Consider the following 19,880-nt stretch of genomic DNA (forward strand, 5'->3'; position numbering starts at 1 on the left):
TAAATGCACACATTTCTCTTTAAATATATCATTTTGTTGTTCTCCTGTGTATATGAGATCTTAAAGAGCCGGATGAATGTACACATTATGTCTAAAAACATGATGCAGCATTAACACATGAGCTTTCAGACAAACTGAGGTAGACCAGTGATGCTTAAAAAAATAATCTTGTAAAACTTGAAGACAAAAATTAAACCTGGCATCTAAACTAAACTACATTTACACTTTCTTTACAGTGGTTGTATAGCTTTCAGTGACCTGTTTGCTGGAATTTAAATCAGAGTTGAATAAAAAGTTGGAAACAGTCTGAAAGTGTTGTTTCAGGAGACAGTGTATTTTCTCGTTCTCTCTATTTGACTCTTTCAGAGCATGGAGAAATAAATCCACGCCACCCTCTCATGACATGACTTTATAGCTGTCCTCCTCTTTTTTCTCCTCCTCCTCAGACTTTGACGATCAATATGCGGCTGTTGAGCTCAGCTTTGTAGAGTCCAAAGCCCAGACAGGCCGGCTGAGTGAAGGTGGTGGAGAAGGTGTGAATGTGGATGAGGTTGTTGGACGGACCAATCTCAGAGAAGGTGATGGTGCCTGTGCCGTAGTCCATGGCCACGGCGACTCGGTTACCAGTCATTTGGTAGGTGAGGCGGGTCTTTTTGCGGTTGTGCCAGGCAGCCAGCTTCCTGTCGTGCTGCTGAGTCAGACTCCAGGACACCTGAACATTTAAAGAGACATCTCAGTCAAGACCAGAGGTGTCAAGTAACGAAGTACAAATACTTTGTTACCTTACTTAAGTAGACATATTGGGTATGTATACTTTACAGGAGTAGTTATTTTTCAGCCAACTTTTTACTTCTACTCCTTACAATTTCACGCAATTATCTGTACTTTCTTCTCCTTACATTTTAAAAAATAGCATTGTTACTCTTTTTCCTTTCAGCTTCATCGTTCAAAAAAACACACAAAAACTAAAACATATCCAGATAAATCACCATCTGTAAAGAGGCTAAGTTTCTTACTCATTACATTTATGCATGTGTTGTGATAGTGTCTTAATAAAGTAATCAAACATTTTAGCTAGCCTAGATTAGTTTGAAGCGATCTAGTCTTCGTGTTGAGCCAGACCCTATTGGTCAACACCAGCAGTTCCCGGTCTTGGATGTGTGTGGGTGCTTGATGCTTGGATGTACATAATTCCAATAAAGGCAACAAGCCTGTGAAGTTTGACTTTTTTGCACCATAACAATACTTATAGGCAACTAGTCATCATATCCTCAGCTCCATGAAACACGTTAATGCTCAGTAGTACCCATATATGGTTCTTTAATGTATTTGCATTGTCTGCCTTCATTTTCAATGGACATGAACGCAGCTGAAATAGTTGCAACCCAAATTTTTCAACATTAACATATTGATATCACATCGCAGTCATTATGGCCTTCAGAAAAAAAGTTTTTTTGGGAGGACGGGTAGTGCACTATAGGCCCCGGTGGTGCAGCCTAAGCTTTTGTCCTTAATGGCATTATTTCCCCTTTACATTACTTTTTTACTTTTATACTTTAAGTAGTTTTGAAACCAGTACTTTTACACTTTTACTTGAGTAAAAAGCTTGAGTTGATACTTCAACTTCTACAGAAGTCTTTTTAAATTCTAGTATCTATACTTCTACTTGAGTAATGAATGTTAATACTTTTGACACCTCTGATCAAGACACATGTTGTGCCCTTTGTTGAAGCTTAAGAATTAAAGTTCTTTTTGAGCATATATGTGATAAAAAGAAAAGAGGAACATTTCGACATTCGACAAGATTTGTTGATTTGACTCTGATTTGACTTTCTGTTGATAAAACAAATTATTTTTAGTTGGATAGACACAATACTCCAGCTCCATAATAGGAATTTGTACTGAGGTTTGTTTTTTGATGTTTTTTTTAAAACTTTATTGACAAAAATAAGTTGATTTATCAAGGAAATCATGCTCACATCAACCAATACCAATTATATATTTTGTTGAAGCCCCAGCTGTTTTCTGAAGATACGGAAAATATCCCTTCAGCATGAGCACAGACAGAAAATGAGTCTCAACATGTGTTTGCTGCACTTCATCATGTGTCATTGTGAGCTGCTTTAAAGCAAAAAATGAACATGATTCACTTGTAGGACTGAGATCCACAGAGTCTCTAATGTCTAAAGAAGTAATGCTGACATCCCATCCAACTTCTGCAGTGATTTGACTGTCAGAGAAACTTTTCACTGTCAGGGGAAAGTGACAGGAGTTATGTGTGAAGTTGAGGCGACCTCCTCAGTTGTGATTGTTTGGTGCACAGTGCTCTTCACACTTAGTCTGAGAGGTCTTATTTCACTATTTTCTTTTCTTGATGCTCCAGTAAAATCAAACATATCCAATGTTATCTCAAGATTTCGTACATTACAGTAACATGACACTGTCATCCAACAAAAGGTGCGCTCTCTCCAGCGTCCAACAGACAGCAGCAAACCAGGTAAACACAAAACTTTAAACACATAAAGGAAGTCTGCTCCCCTTTTTCTCCTCCATGTTTTTTTATTTTACCAGGACTGTAATTTATCTCAACAGCACTCCAGTTGTGTCCTTATTCCTTTCAACTTTTACCCCTACAAGACTTTATAAAACATCAAATGTGACACACTCTGAAATGTCAGGAAATGTCAAAGTGTTAAAAAGATTCTGTATTCTTTAGCATTTTTACCTTATTGTTTCCAAAGGCATTGCCCTCTTTCCCCTTCCGCCCAATACTTCTGTAGCAGACGCCGATATCCCAGAATCCCTCAGCCTCCAGTTCCCAGTAGTGAGTTCCAGAGGAGAAGGTCTGAGCGGTGAGGACCTGTGGCCAGTGGTCGAAACGTTCGGGGTGAGCAGCACAGGGGAGACGGCTCTTCACCCGCGTCACTGAGCGGAGGTCATCAGAGATGCTCAACAGAGGATGAGCTGTGTTTGTGTCCAGAGTCAGAGGACTCGTCACTGTTAGAGAGAGAGAAACGGAACAATATCTGTGATATACCACAGTCAGTTCAAACCAAGTGATCTGATTAGACAGGAGGCTTTCCACGTGTGCTTTTAAACATTTTAAAAAGCAAACGCAAGATCTTTTTAGGCTTGCTTTTAACTGAGTTTATTCTTATAATAGTTCTATTTCACCTTACTTTATTAATTAATTAATTAATTAATTTGTTTGTTTGTTTATTTATTTATTTATTTATTATCTAGTTCAAATTTTTAACTTTTCACTTTTTTTAAGTATAGCATGTTCGTTTCTTTTACTGGTTTAATCTTTTAGTTTTTATTATCTCAGTCATTTATCTTATTTTGGTGAGCTTAATTTCCTGTGTTGAGTTTTAACATCTTATTTTACCTCCAGTGTTTCCTCATTAATATATCATGACAGTGTTTCCTCAGCTCATTCATCAACTTGTTTCATTTTTCATTTAATTATTTATTTTATTATTATTATCATTATTATTATTATTATTATTATTATTATTATTATTATTATTATTATTATTATTATTTATTTATTTATTTATTTATTTATTATAATTTTTTTGTGTGTGTATATATCATGTTCTTAACCTTAAGATTGTGGGTTGGTTTAAGGTTGAATGGGGTGTTTTTTTCTTTTTTTATATATATTTTTAATTTATTCAATTTTATTTAATTTTTATTTATACCACTTTGTGTTACAATGTCATTGTATGAAAAGCACTTTATAAAAAAGTTTGATTGATTGATACACAGAGTTCAACAGCACTAGGATTTTTCACTGAGTGTATTTTTCTGCCTCTTTGTCTAAATGGATCAAGCTGGTACCCTGAAAATATTAGCTACCAAAATAACAATCAACAGACTCTTCTTTCACTGTTTGTATGATAAATATAAACACAGATAAATGTGCATGACAGAGAGCATCTGTATGAAGTCAAGATACGCAAACCCAAAACGTACAAGTCTGCAGGAAACATTTGAGTTCAGTTTCAGTTCAATCACATAAATTGTGTTTATAACTATAACCTGTAATCTCCTGTTTCTTATCCCTTTTGATAACTATTTAACGGTACTACCTTTGTGTCATGGTGCTAATTTATAGAAATTATGATAAGTTAGCTTAAATCAGTTAACTTTGATGAATTTCAGCTTTATAACTCACAGTTTAATTTGGTATATTTCATATTTGATTTCTGTAAAAATTCAAATGAAAGTTTAAAGATAATGAGTTGTATTTCAATGAAGGTTTATGTGAGGGACTCTGGACAGATTTGGGTTGGCTGTAGCTGTCCAGTCTCCAGTCTTTGTACGTGTGAAATATACCCTCAGTACTTGTGCTCTCATGTACGGAAGAGGATTATGGCCACCAGAGAAACAAAAAAAAAATGAATGTCAATTTTTTTAAATTATTAATATTATTCTGAGATTAAAGTCAGAATTCTGAGAAAAAAGTCAGAATTAGGAATTCTGAGATTAAAGTCAGAATTCTGACTTTTTTTCTCAGAATAATAATAATTAAAAATGTTTTGACCTTAATTGTTTTAAATTTCTCTGGTGGCACTAATCCTCTCCCGTACTCATGAAACTGATGAGTGCTCAGTGAAAAACATGACCCCATTGTACTCTCATCCAAGTATTTAAACTCTACTGATCTTCCTGCATCCTTCCATCATCGGCACACTCTTTAGGTGGCCTGACTCCTGCCTGCTTAAAAACCAACCTTCTTTGCACACCTCTACCTCAGACAAACTGAGTGGCTGCACTCTTCAGAAGCTGGTTGATGATCACTCAATCAATCATCTTAGCTTTCTTCTTCTGGGAAATTAAAGTGCGTTTCCCATCAAACCCTTCCTTTAATAGGATAAAAAGAAAACATGGCAGGTAGGTGTGTGTGTGTGTGTGTGTGTGTGTGTGTGTGTGTGTGTGTGTGTGTGTGTGTGTGTGTGTGTGTGTGTGTGTCATTCATGTGTCACTCACAGAGCTCACGTTTGAGGTCACTGAGGCAGCGGAGGGTGGCGGTGATGAACTCTCGGTACTTGCTCTCTATGTCTTCCAAGATGTGTTTCCTGTCCAGACTGACGGCATCAGGGGTGAAGAGAGGGGTGCTCAGGTCCTCTAGAAGTCTTAAATAGAAGAACACATCACACACATAAGGAGGAAAACGATGAGGTTAAATGAAGTAGCACGTGTTGATTACAGGTATATGTGTTAAATATTGATCCCACCTGTATTTCCTCCTCTCTTTGTGTTTCACTATTTTTACCCTCTCCATCACACACAAAGACGACACACAAAGACGACACATCCACACACACGTCAACACACCTGGATCCTAAGGTAGCTTCACAGCGTCATTGACTTGATCTGAACTTACTTTGTGTCGTCTGATTGAAAGGCCTGAGGGACAAAAAGAGCAAGGACAGCTGAGCGAAAAAAGAACCTCAACACAAAGCGAACTTTTCACAGAAAGTTTTACACACGTCTCTGTGAATGTGCAGAGCTGCAGAGAGAGTAAACACACACACACACACACACACAAGGTTACACTTTCATTCCCACATAAAGCTGAGCACATTTGTGGCCCTGGACGTTTTTATTCAGTTGGTGTATATATTCCTTCCTCCTCAATATGATTTAAACCACAGTGAGAGGAGAGAAACAAAAACTCTGCTCTCAAAAGTTTTCATGTCTGTGTGTAAGATGAAAGGAAAGGTGGAAGATAAAGGTTTCTCCAGCACGATATTCATGAATATTTCAATTACATTTAACCGCTGTAACAGGTTACAAAATAACCGGGGCATTTTTTTTTCTTCAATCTTTCTCTAAGTGACTTTTTATAACCTGTAAGCATTTTACTGTGTTACATATTTCAGTGCAGAAATGGTCGTTCAAAACACTCTAACAAAACTCAACTCCAGCAAACGTCCTGCTTTAAAATTGAAAAGAAGGGAGCTGGAAAAGGGATCCAATAGAAACACTTCACTTGTTTCACAGATGAAATGAAGTAACTCACAAAAACTGAAAATAACTGGAGCACAGGAGTAGCTCAGCAGTTAAAAGTGCACCTCATATACAGAGGTTGTAGTCCACGTAACATCACCCCTGTTCTGATTCCCCATGTCATTCCCTACTCTCTGCCTCCATCATCCCCAGTGTCCAGGTTTTTTTTTTTTTGCATTTTGCATTAGTATGAGTGATTAGCATATAACACATTCACCTGTCAGGTCACCTTCGGCAAAAAGAAAACAAGATTCAATTTTTGTTTTGTTTTTGTGAATGAAGTGAATGAGGCATGATGGATTAGAAAAACACACCACATGATGGATTAGAAAAACACACCGTTCTTTATCTGCCTGTATTTTATAGAGATAAGATGGCTTTATGTTGCAACAATGGATGCTTTAAAGGCCTTTAAAATCATTCCCTCCATCAGTGTTTCACACCCAACATTAAGGTCCAACATCAACATCATATTCCTGCCAAAGTACAGCCAGCTGTGGTTATTACACATCAGAGAACAGTCTGCTCTTTTGTGTATTTTACATCTGATTCACATGAGATGATGGTGAGCTATTCCCTTATGGTAGCTTTCACTTCCGATAAAACAAATAGTAATGAAGTGTCAAACTGACTCATGTTTAATTCAGCTTTTCACCAGCTTTGATTTTTTTTCCATGTTGACAGCAACGGGAAGAACTTCTCAAAATAGTTTTCTGCTCAGGGGACCAGTTAGTCTAGTGGTTTAAGCGTGCACCCCATATACAGGGGCTGTAGTCCTTGTTGCAGCGGTAGCAGGCTTGACTCTCGGCCTCGACCATTTGCTGCAAGGGCGTAGGTTTGATTTTGACATTGATGTGGACCTAGCCCCCCCCCAAAAGTAAGTACATGAATAAAGTTGAAAGAAGAAAAACATCCTCCCAGTGTCCGCCTGTGCATCCGGCTGCAACAGAGACAATGTTTTGCATTCATTATATGAGGGGGGACTACTTCCCTCGACTACACTTAGTTTGTTGAAATAGCTTCTAATGTCCGTCTTTCTTTTCTTGCCTGCCAACAACCTTGGACATGAGTGCACCGCATGAAGCGCATTTTTTCCCCCTTCAACCTTAATATTGGTGGGGACATTTCAGCCATTGTTTGAGATTGGTAGGGACACGTCGATACGGTCCATACACAATTCGTACCATTGGCTGCATGTCTTCCTCACTCTCTGCTCCCCACATTTCCTGTTTCTCTTCAGCTGTCCTACCAATTAATGGCGAAGATGCCCAAAAGGACAACTTAAAGAAAAAAAAAAGTATGTTCAATTTCTGCCTGATGAGTTGAGAAATGCTAATCAGGACGACAAATCCAACAATATCAACATGTGTATGAATTTAACAATTATCACACAAAAGGTGAGAAATGAAACAGGTGCCAAAGAGATAAAAGAACACACAGCTAAGTGCTAAGTGCCAACACTGATGGCACTGTTTGCCAGGACCATGTACATTGTATCTTGCTAGCATGATTATTATGAGCTGATTTTTGGTTTTCATGTTTTTGGTTTTAAACCAAACCACCACACTCCAACCTTAATTTCAGAGCGTATGTAAAAAATTAAATCTGAAACAGGTTAAATTTAATCTTGCCAACTTCAGATTCATCAGAAACTCAATGTCCACTGAAGCAGCCAAGATGTACATGCATTTAATGATTTTCACTCACATGACCTACTGTTTAACAAGCTGGTCTCAAGCTAGTCTGCCACAATGAAACCATTACAGACCTTGTATAAACAGACACTTAAGGTTCTAGACAAACGACCAAGGAAATCCTACCACTGTGCTATTTTAAAGAAATACAACCTCCTAAGTTGGGAAAAAGTGATAATGCACATAAATGCCTGTCTCCTCCTTTACAAATCACCCATGACATGGCTCCCCCACAACTTAGCAACTTTGTTAGCATCCAAACTAATCCGCATCACACTACGAGAGGAGTCACGAGAGGGGACTGCGTTATTCCACTTAGGAAAAGTGCTTTTAGTCAATTAGCCTTCTCCATCAGAGCCTCACGGGAATGGAACAACATACTAACTTCTATCAGAGAGCTCAACACATACCACTCATTTAGTTTTCATTTGAAGCAGCAGCTAATAAGCAACCAAATCTGTCAGCACTAAACCCTTCTCCCCTGCTACTGCCACCTTGTGTTGGCCCTCTGTGAATTTGTCCTATGTTTATTAACATACTGTTGCTTGCTTGTGTTGTCTATTCATTGTGCTTATCTGTTGCTCAGTCTATACGTTGCCTCATTTGAATTGCATGCAGCTAGTTCAATGATTGATAGTCACTGCCTGATGCAAATGTGTACAGCACTGTTAAATGTTGTCCTGTTGTGTCTGTATGTCATCTTTAAAATCTCCTTATTGCTGTTTCCTGATTGTCTTGCTCCATGTATTTTCTGTCCCTGGACACTTTCTCAAAGACTGTCATATCATGTCCTTATTTAGCTTTTAGTCATTTTTAATCGTATGGTGCTATTTGTACTTTTCTTTTCTTCTCTTTTTTGTTTGTTTGTTGGTTTGTGTTTTAGTTTCTCCTCTACCTTCTTATTTTAATCTTATTTTACCCTATTTTATCTTTATTTAATCTTGATCTTTTTAGGGAACCTTTTTACCTTTTAAACTCAAGAGTTTAAAACTTGCATCACAAAGGAAGGGTTGACAACCAGTTGGCTGTATCCTCTTCATTTACACCATATGATGTGCCTCAGAGAGACTAACTACCTTCCATTAGAACTATATGCTTCCAGCACTGCCAAAAGAGAAAGCTAAAAGAGGACTGATTAGGCTTGTTTAGATATTCTGATGAGCACACCAGAGGCTAAACTGTATCAACATTCAAGTCCACCACTAGGAGAACTTCCACTTCAATATAACTTCAACAATGTTCAGAGTATCAGTTTTTTAAAGACCTCCTTTAAAACAAATCTGGTGATGTAAAGAGTGTCTGAGTGCTCTGACTCTTACCCAGATGAGCAGGAAAGGGTCGGGCTCGGCCAGCAGAGAGGACAGGTAGTGCTGGATGTTCAACGCTTGGCTCATGTCCTCCCTCACCTTAGAGCAGTCCTCGTTCACTCGTTCCATCACCTGCTGTCTCTCCCTCTTGGTGATCTCCCTCAGAGCCATCACCAGCTTCCTCACCTGGACCTGCAGGTCTGATCCCAGCCGCTCCACCTGGGTGTCTTCCTGCTTCACAGAGTCCTGAAATCACAAGGCATGACAGGTTGGTGCTACGTCAGTGATTGAGGATAATCAAAGCAAAGATCATGGGTAGAACAAGGTCGGTCTGAGGGTTATACTTGGAAAGGATTTAATTGTGATCCTTTGTGTGTCCTAACTCAAATAGGATTTATAGAATATCTTGTAGCGCGGACATTTAGCCAAGTCACTCAGTCTCAGGATCAATCTATGTACAATAAGAAGATAACACTAACATCCACAGAGCCTGAAAATCACATTATTTATTCTAAGTGTTTAAAAACACCACACTTTAATCGTGAAAATATCATCACTGCATGTGAACCACAGATAGACTGCATAAAATATGGATGTAGTATCCGTGACGTCACCCGTCTGTTTCTGAAGCGCCGAGGCCAAACGGTGGCGGCAGCCATATTGCTGCTGATGAGTGATTGTGACATAAAGAGGCGGGCTTTGAGCCTCCTAGTCTCCTGGAATTTATACGTTTTCCAGAACATCATTTGGAACAGTTACGACCACATTTAGACATTGCTTGTCAAACCCATAGGCTGTATAAATAATGGACGTAGTATCTTTCACATCAACAATCTGTTTCTGAAGCGCTGCTTTGAGGCCAATAGTCGGAGGGAGCAATATTGGAAATGCTGAACTCAACCTAACTTCTGTCAAGCAAGTATGATGTAAAGAGGCGGGTTTTGAGCCTCCTAGCCAACAGCTACAGTGTTCCCGCCTGTCAATCAAGTCAGCTGTGCCTCTGATAATGGAAAACTGGGAATCTTAATATCTTCGAAATTGCCATGTGGGAAAAAAATTCACCCCCCGTAAAGTGTGTGCCGATTGAGAAATGAGCTATCCAGACTACACTTGTCTTTTGTACCAGGCTGTAAACATGTTTATTTCTGCTGTACAGATCGTCTTTTTGAATTGGTGTGTATGTGGTTTCCGGTACTTCTGGAGCCAGCCTCAAGCGGATCCTTGATGAACTGCAGTTTTTAGCACTTCCGCATTGGACTCATATTTTTAGACCAAAGTTTGCCGCTTGGAATCACATTATATACTGTACATACTGTCAAGCCTGTCTACATCTTGTGAATAAAGCAGCCTGATTGGAAAAACCAAATTCAATCATGTCATGTATAATAATAATAATAATAATAATAATAATAATAATAATAATAATAATAATAATAATAATAATAATAATAATAATAATGATACATTTTATTTATAAAGCGCTTTTCTAAAAACTCAAAGACGCTGCACAAATGATAAAACATCAAACAAAACAACAGAATAATAAAAACATGAATAAAATACATTTAAAAGCAATCATATGTTAAAAGTAGTTCTAAATAGGTGGGTTTTGGTGAGTGATTTCAAGGTGGACAGGTTGGGGCAGTTTCTAATATTTAGTGGTAAGGCGTTCCAGAGGGGTGAGGGCGGCGACAGAGAAAGCTCTGTCCCCCCAGGTTCGGTGTCAGGTGGTAGGGAGAGGAGGTGGGCGTTGATCTGTGTTCCTTGTTTCAAACAGATGAATATCTCTGTGTATGCAAATTGAAATCAATTCAAATTCCTTGTATGTAACAAACACACACCTGACCATCAAAGCTGATTTTGGTTCTTGAAACATTTTCTCTGCAGTCTGAATAGTTGTACTCACAGTCATGGTGTTATCAATGTTCTCATGCTCTCTCAGGATTCGCTCTCCTTCTCTCAATTTTTCCTCTGATTTTCTAAGCAGTGTTTGGAGAATGACCTGCAGAGACACACACATGAGAAATAACACATGAATAAAGCAAACAAACAAACAAACAAACAAACACACAAATATGCAAACACACAAATATGCAAACACAGTGTGTGTAGTCTGACCTTCAGATCCTCCTCCACCTGTCTCAGTGCCTTCACTTTGTGCTGAGCGTGGCCTCCATCCAGCAGACAGTCTCCACACACATACACCCTCTCGTCCGCACAGTAGTAGCGTAATATTTCTGAGTGAGTCTGACATCGTCTCTGGGAGAGGTCCATCAGCGGGTCCACCAACAGGTGTTTGCTAAATGCCGGCCTCTCCAGATGGGGCTGAAGGTGTTGGGCACACAGTGACACTTCACACTTCAGGCAGGTCTTGACAGCTAACGGATGCTGTCCTCCCTCTGCATCAGAAGGGCAGCAGTCACACAGCACCTCGCCATGCTCCTCCTGACACTGCGGGCAGGTGAAGCGAGCTTTCTCCTCGTCCTGGGCGCTCCAGGCCTCACGAATGCAGGTGGGGCAGAAGCTGTGACCGCAGGGCAGTGGGTGGGCTTGGCTGAAGGAGTCTCGGCACACAGAACAGGTCAGCTCTTCCTCTCCAGACGCCATGGTTCCAAATGTGGGTTGTGTGTTTGTCACACAGAGGGACTAAAAAATAGTGGATTGATACAGAAGAGAGGGACAAGACACACACTGATTATTTATGATTGATTAGTGATTATACAATACAAACTTAAAAACCAGATCCACTCATAGATTTGAGTTTTATCTGTGATGGCTGGGAAAATGTAAGAAGACTACAGGTCAAGATTTTAAGTTGTAGATCGAAGATGTCTATTAATTCATTCATCTGTGCCACTGTGGAAGTCACCATTGGGCTTCTTCTTTGTGGTGTGATTGGAAAAACTGATGCTTTGACACCAGGACTCTCTGTCTGCACCTCTGTACTTTCTGGCACAGAATCAGACTGACAGAACCTCCATGTAAATAAGAGTGTTTTCAGAAGTCTTGAAACACAGTGTCAGATTTGTGAATCCCTAGAAAAAAATGATTTCACTGCTTTTTCACCTAAAGACCCCTTAAGACCAGGTGCTGATCCAGAACCTCAATACTCAAATACTCAGACATGTGAGATCTCTGGACCAGATTATCCGAGAGAAGCCACAGACTGACTAACTAATGTGATTATTTTTTTTGTTTTTGAGAAATTTAAATCAAATCAATTTATTTACAGTGAGTATAAAATACTAAAACATTGTGTTTATATGCAGTAATATCCCTTTTGAAACTGTCATATTCACTCTTATTACACCTCTTCACTGCACTGTATCTGATCCTGTTAATTTTATTTGTATTTATTAATTACACTATATCATGCCTTGTTGTTTTTATCTGCCTAATTTTTATATTGTTCGCTTTTTTTGGACTCTGCCCTGTAAGGTGGCATTGAGGGCTGAGAAAGGTGCCTTTAGATAAAATGCATTGAAAGAATAAAAAAGTATGATCAATAAGAGGAAAACAACTTCGGCTAAACAGCAGACACCCTCCCCTCCCACAGGGGACTCAAGAGCAGGGGTTACCAAACTTTTCAGCCTGTGACCTCCAAAATACAGGAGCCATAGACACGCAATCCCAACTGTCCTTGAGGTGGTTAAATGTTACTTCGTACTAAATCAATCTGGTCAGCAGAAATTAAATTAACTACCTACATGCACATGTGGCTTTGTTTCCTGTGCTGCTGTGAATTGACCTGCTGTTAAAGCTTTTGTTAATTAACTGTTCACTTACCCTGACCCTAAGCTTAGGAGTCAGAGAAAGAAAGGCAGAAAACTAAAGAAACATATTTTATTTCTAAGGTTTTATTTCAAATGCACTGCAAAAAGCCAGCCTTATAAAACAAGAAAAAAAATCATAAAAATTGGGGGTATATTACTTAAACTAAGCAAAATGATCTGCCAACAGAACAAAAAAATTTGGCTTGTCAAGACTTTCAAAACAATAAAAAATATCTAACCTCAATTACACCAGAAATACCTTAAAATGTGTGTATTTTTTCTAATAACAAGTGCATTTATCTTGATAGAAATAAAAAAATATGAGACTTCTTTTCTCAATATGTTGAAAAATATTCTTAAATTAAGTAAATGCTAATGCCTTTATCTTTTTATTTATTTATTAATTTATTTATTTGGGCTTTTACACCTTTTATTTTTAGAGGAGTGGACAGTGGATAGTGCAGGAAGGTGTGAGAGAGTGGGGGAATGACATGAGGGAAAGAGGCCACAGGCTGGATTCGAACTGGCCAACCGCTTTATGGGCGCAAAACTTAACCATGAGGCTAAGTCCGCAGCCTAGTGCCATTATGTTGACATAATGACATGCACTAGGCATTGCATTTCTTGAAACCAGCAAAGTTATACTAAAAACGTATTTACTTTCCTTCATGGAAAAACAAAAGTTAAGAATATATTTCTCATTATGTAGGATCATTTTCTGCCTTGTAATTTGGATTAACTTACCTGAATGTAATTATCTCTTCGAAATGTTAACTGTTTGAATATTAAGTGTCAGTTTACAGTACTGTGCCAACTGTACTAATATATAGAAGTACATATTTTCTATTGTTTCATTGAAAATAAAACAGTGGATTACATTTGGCTGTCATTTGTTTTAATTGTGTGAAGAGAATTGTGCATGAAATAAGAAATTCTTACATTGAAAAAGCAGTTTTATACTTGTGAGTGTTGATGAAACAGCTTTGTAACAGTTGATATTCTAGTTTCAAGCATGTATTACTCAATATAGGTCATAAAATCTCAGTAAAAAGCTGTAATATCTTACTGAGATAATTCAGGACCAAAAGACTCAAAACAAGTGAAACACTCTAACATAAAAACTGCTTAGTGAGAAAAACTATATTATCATGCAAAAAATAAGCAAATTTCACCCTTATCTGAGATATTCAATCTTACTTAGATTTCAGTTTTTGCAGTGTGTAACTATTGTAATTGATATTTTTAAAATATTGGGTAAAATTTTTGATTACTTAAAAAAACATTCTGTAAGACATCTTCTTGCAACCCCAAATTGGTGTCTTGCGACCCCCCAGGGGGTCCCGACCCCCAATTTGGGGACCACTGCTCAAGAGGAGGGAGGGGAGGGGCGAAACAAATATAAAGAAACCACAACAGAAGAAGAAACGGTCAGGAGGAAGGGGCTGTAAATCACAACAGTAGTTGATACTGGATGGATAATAAGTCCTAGTTACACATAGACACACATATAAAAAGAATATTTAAAGATACAGGTGCATATTTGACTTTGTTACTTCTACAAAAAGACCCTCTAAGTTTTCTGCTGTCGATACGATTTAACTGAGGACATAAATAACCACTATAGGAGTTTGTTGGTCATGTAGCTATGGCAACATCTTTCTTAACATCTCTCATTGTCAACTACATTTCAGCCTTTTAGAAATAAATAAAACTTCAGAGTTGATTTTTTTTTGTTTAGTCTGTTTTAATCACCATGTATGTATTTTGGGTGAAGTTCTTCACACAAGACATTAACAGGTCTCCACCACACCCACACATGCCCTTTCAGAGTTTTCTCTCAACACACCACGTTGTGGGCTGTGAGGCAGCGCGTGCTGAAAGGCAGCGTTTTCACAGGACGTATGCTTCTGTTTCAGGATGACAACACACTAATGTTGATGAAAATTAACTGGTTATGAGACGGTGGCAGGTGTGAAGTCCTTGTTTCACTCCAACTGTGTGCTCAGACCAGTAATCCTGTATACTGGGCTCTCGCCTACTGTGCTCTATATATAGAACACTTAACTATAGAGTCAGTGTTATTTACTGAGAGTGGACAAAATAACAGAAACACCTCCAAGCCTAATACAGGATGATACACCACAAGAGAAGCTGAGTCAAGACCTCTCTGACACATTCGCTTGTGTAAAGTGAGAAAATCTAATGAACTATAATCACATGAATTGAACCAGATAGTAAATAGAAATGTAGATAAAGTGAGGTATGAATCTCTGTTCATCACAGACAAGGTAAAAGGCTGTAACACTGACCCGAGATGAACGTTAACTTGAATCTAACCCAAGTATAGAGGATCAAGAGATCATCCTTGACAGCTTGTTGGCCTGATTAAGTCTTCATGTTCTCTCCTCTTCCACGTGTATTCACAAACTTACATGTGCTCAACTCTCATGATGTTGACAAGAACAATTGATAAATTGATCAAGAAGAAAAGTGAAGCGTATTTCTTACCTGTTGGTGACCTGATGTTTGCAGACCGTGGCCATCGGTGAGTGTGTGTTGTGTGTGTGGTCAGTGTGCCGGCTGTAGAGGCTAATCCCAGCAGATCAGCCTCTGCTTGAACCTTCGCACTGGACTCATGGAGGTCACATGACTCTGATGAGAGGGGAGGGAAAATTATTGAGCCAGTTTAAAGTGAAAATTGTCTTTAAATATCACAGCTCAATAATTAAAAGGGTTTTATTTATTTCAAGTGTATACACCCTTGATACTAGTGAAATGTTTACTCAGTTTTCACCTGTCATACATCTTACATGTGCTGCTTTACATGTTTATAACAACTGTGAGGAACTCCTGTTTGACTTCTGTACACAAAGCAGAACATCTAATGAATGTACTGATCCTGTCCTGTACATGGAAGTAATTTGTGAGTTTTAATAGTTACATAAACCACTCTGTCAATCTTTGCATTGGGAAATGTTTTTTAAAAAAAAGGATATTTCAAGCTTGCTAACTACTTCAAATCATAAAAAGTTATAATTGTAAAAACAATCTATACTTTAATGTTAAGTCATAGTTTCAGTCTGTTTACACTGGAATAAATGCCCCTCTAAAAACAAGAAAAAAAAAAAAGGATAGAACAAGTAAAAATGTGCTTGGTAAGCTTTCTTAAAATAAGACGTAATATTTAGAAAACTGTGATCTCAAAATTAGCAGGGGAAACTTATTTTAAGTAATATTTAACCATTATTTTAAAGCTTAGTGTCTCAGAATAAGCAAGGAATGCTGACAATTAGTATTTTTTCACTAAAAAAAAAGATTTTTGCACTAATACATTTCATGTTAACTTCTTCATTTGAGATATATTCACCTTAATGTGAGTTGTATCATAGCATCCCTTCTCTAGGTCTAAGACCATCTTGTGCTTGAAATAAGATTACAAAGTTTAATTTGAGCATTTTGAGATATAATGTCTCTCATGGTGAGCTGGATATACTAATATTCAGTCATATTGTTTTTTAGGATAAGCCAGCTATGCTCAAAAGTAGGTGTTTCACTGTGTGCATGTAGTTTGAGGATGTATATTTTTATCTGATTTAGAAGAAACAGTGCCTGAAAACTGAAATCAAGTAAAGTGTTTGTCTAAAATCAAGATTATCCATCTTGTACAAATAAGATCTCAGCTTGAAAAATGTATGAAATGTAAAATAAACCTTGTTTCTTCTAAATTACAACTCAAAACAAGATCATTTCAAGATTGTTTGACTTAACAAGATATTTAAGATGTCTTAAAACAAGTCCCTCTATCTTTCTCAAATGTTACTTGTTAAGTACATTTATCTTAAATCAAGTGGGATAAGACATTTTGACTAAAAATTAGACAATTTCATTAAGTAAGATCCTCACAAGATCCGTAATACCACATGAGAGGGAGTGTGGTTGAGAATCACTGATAACGGCACAGTTTGGATTCAGGCATCACCGCCGGTCTGAAGCTAGATTTGCAATAGCTTGATCATAAAGAGGCTCTTCTATTTTTTTCCCTCTGATATACAGCAGCTGTTCTGTCTCAGCTCTTAAAGATTTAGGGAGATGTCTGATGAGTAGATAGATATTCTGAGTCACTGCTAAATTACAAGGATAAGGTACAGTGCATGGGTTATTATATTGACAACAAACCCCTTCATGGTAAGCAGGACCCGTTTATCAGTCCCTACACACCCTGAATCTCAAACCGTGTTCCGTTAAGTGTTAAGTGTACTTCATTTATTTTTGTAGATATCTCTGTTGAAGCCTCCAGTTTTGTGTCTCAACCTCTCCTGTCCTCTCCTCACTGTTTCTGTCTCCTTCATTGTTTTGTCCACAGTAAACAAACCAACAACAAATTAACTGGACTTCTATCTACATATTGACGAGATGAGAGTATTAGAGCTGAATATCCCTAGAAACAGTCTGTTCTTCACAGCTACGGTCTGCCATCCAGAAATAGCAATGGCTGTGAAGTGTTGCTATAAAGTTTGACTGAGACTTGCGTCAATATACTGTAGCTGTGAGGTTAAAGTTCCGTCATCATCTAATTTTCATGTACTGTGCTGTTCTTGTGTGTAAAGGTTTGTGTGTGATTAAATGTTGTGTGTTGTGCATCCAGGATAGATTAGAACACATTTGCTTGATCATCTGCTCCTCTGTGTGGCTCACCTGTTTTGCCTGGTTTTGAATATTTTAACAGCGGGACAGTGTGTCGTTCATTGTTTTGTTCAATACAAAACAAATTCAGACAAATTCTGGTCCATTCAATTCTAAATAAAAGTAATGTTTCATTATTATGACCATGATTCAAAGTACACGTGATAAACCACCAGACTTGACTTCCACATAAATCATCTTTGTAGCTTTAATCAAATACAGATAGTCCCTGTTTGCATAATGCTCATATTCCTCCCTTGACTGGGTGGATCTAAGGTCCCATAAAGCCTCAGGTCACTTGGTCATATGACGCAGAACAACATCACTGCTCTTATGGGAAACTGGGGTGTAATTAACATGGTGGGAATAATGTTATAAATACAGACACAACGGTAAGCATTTTCATTTTTTAACAAAAATTACAAAGTGTCTTGGTTTTTAGGTTAAATCATGATTTGGATCTAGTTCATTTGGTCCAAAACTGAGTGATATTACACTTGGAAGAATATTTTTATGATTAAAGTGACGTTAATGTTCTTCAGTGTTTTCTTTTACCATTTGGTTTTCTATCTTAACAGGTGATATGTTGGTATTGACACTAAGTTATCTGATCATCACATCTTCATCGGGCTCTGGTTGATGTCCGGTCATCAAGGTTGATTATCTACTGATGTCTAAAATCAGCCAGATGACTCAGGTTCATGAAAATTATTCACTTCTCTGTGAAGACCCCGTCTATTACTCCAACGTCATCGGTATCACAGTGGACTGGGTGTTGTTCCTTGTTGGGCTACCTGAGGTCTGCCTGGCCTGCTACGCTCTACTTTGTCTCCTAAAGAAGGACAAAGTAGCACCAGTCTTCGTTCTAAACCTGCTCTTGTCAGATCTCCTTCAGATCGGGATCACAGGTGTCTTCATTGTGAGCAGATTTTATGATCCCACCTACTACCCGTTCCTCAGAGCCCGCTGCATATCACGTCTCTTTATCCGCCTCGGCCTCACCTCCAGTCTGAGCTTCATGCAGCTGATTTCTGCAGAGAGATTCGTGATGGTGGCCTGTCCTTTGTGGTACCGCACAAAGAACAGTCTGACGTTGTCTATCCTGATCTCAGTTTGCATATGGATCCTCTCACTGGTCTACTCCTCTTTGGATTATTACTTATTGAGCCACACTAGATACCCTTTGTTGCTGTTTGCCATCGTCTGCCTCTTCCCTGCTCCGTTTCTGCTGGGACTGTATATCGCCACATGGAAAGCTCTCCACAAGAGTGCTGCCATGAGACATGGAACCAAGAACAGGAGGAGAGTTTTGGGGGTTCTCAGTTTGATGTTGGGGACGTACATTGTTTCCTTCTTCCCATTTATTATCAGGAACCTGTATTACTCTCTGAAAGCTGACGATGACTCAGATAAAGAGGACCTGGTCAAGGATTTGTCAGGTGTTTTGACCAGCGCTCTGGTCTATCTCAGCCCTTTGGTCGACTCTGTGCTCTATATCTTTATTAGGAGTGACATTGGAGACACTTTGGAAGCATTTTCCTGCTGCAGAACGGCTCTGATGAAGCTAAAAGGATTTAAGGACTCTCCTTGGTCAGAGACGACTTCATAATTGATTAAGTAATTGGTTTGTAAAGGGAACTGCCTCCAAGAAGGAGTTTTAAATCACACTACTTGTGCCATGGTTTAGTCTGAATCATCTGTTTTATCCACATTACATTTAAATAATTCTAGGGAAACTAATTCATCACTCCTCAAGTCCAAAACTCAACTTATTCAGAGAATGTCTTTAAATCAGATGGGGGTTATAACTAGACAGGGAAGTCACATTTAAATACTAAATGTTCGAATAACAAAGAAACATTTTTATACTTCAATCACTGGAGTTACACGGTGGAACAGACTGGATGTGGAGCTAAAGCAATATCAGAGTCTACTCCGGTTTAAATATAGGTATTAAGAAATGTCTGTCATGGAGATACAGGGAGGAGGGGGAGCAGCTTTCATGATCACAATGGGTTTGATTTCATTAATATTCTCATAGATCAGAATGTAGTTATGTGTAAATTATGGGTATGTAAGCATGTCCATAGCTTTGTATATGAATAATTTATTGTGTATCTATATTAGCTTTATTCAAATGAAAGGAAATTGTGCAGGTATTTGTTAAATGTAATGATGCTACTTATAAAAATAAGACAGTCTCAGGGTTTCATGAGTTGATTAAGAATTATTTCAGAGTTATTGACAGAAAGTAACCCCCCAAAAAAGGGATATCATTTAATACATTTAAAAAATGTTTGAAATAAAGATATCAATCAATTTAACGACCATGAATTTTTTTTTTTGAATAACCTCACAAATCAGATGTGTCACTTCTTAAAATTGAGCCTATCTCACAAACTTAA

At 38.1% G+C, this 19,880-nt stretch overlaps 2 protein-coding genes across 2 annotated transcripts in view; one reads left to right on the forward strand and one right to left on the reverse strand.

Moving 5' to 3' along the window:
• trim110 (tripartite motif containing 110) overlaps nt 1-19,880 on the reverse strand; it is a 27,013-nt gene continuing 7,133 nt past the window's right edge. Inside the window, exons 2-9 of the mRNA XM_034703894.1 lie at nt 15,301-15,444; nt 11,138-11,665; nt 10,926-11,021; nt 9,032-9,265; nt 5,393-5,415; nt 4,996-5,141; nt 2,726-2,997; nt 1-712 (exon numbers count right to left, since the gene is read on the reverse strand). Of these exons, the coding sequence (XP_034559785.1) occupies nt 443-712; nt 2,726-2,997; nt 4,996-5,141; nt 5,393-5,415; nt 9,032-9,265; nt 10,926-11,021; nt 11,138-11,626 (1,530 nt within the window). The 5' untranslated portion in view covers nt 11,627-11,665; nt 15,301-15,444 and the 3' untranslated portion in view covers nt 1-442. The remainder of the gene's footprint in view (nt 713-2,725; nt 2,998-4,995; nt 5,142-5,392; nt 5,416-9,031; nt 9,266-10,925; nt 11,022-11,137; nt 11,666-15,300; nt 15,445-19,880) is intronic.
• On the forward strand, nt 17,756-19,794 carry LOC117827335 (free fatty acid receptor 3-like). Its single transcript, XM_034703895.1, has 2 exons — nt 17,756-17,867; nt 18,054-19,794. Exon 2 carries the CDS (start codon nt 18,146-18,148, stop codon nt 19,082-19,084), a length of 939 nt encoding a protein of 312 aa, XP_034559786.1. The 5' UTR covers nt 17,756-17,867; nt 18,054-18,145; the 3' UTR covers nt 19,085-19,794.

This window comes from Notolabrus celidotus, chromosome 15, assembly GCF_009762535.1.
Source record: "Notolabrus celidotus isolate fNotCel1 chromosome 15, fNotCel1.pri, whole genome shotgun sequence".
Classification (NCBI taxonomy): domain Eukaryota; kingdom Metazoa; phylum Chordata; class Actinopteri; order Labriformes; family Labridae; genus Notolabrus; species Notolabrus celidotus.

What these genes read in the sequence shown, in the direction of transcription:
- LOC117827335 (XM_034703895.1), top strand. Translation starts at nt 18,146, where the DNA reads ATGTCTAAAATCAGCCAGATGACTCAGGTTCATGAAAATTATTCACTT.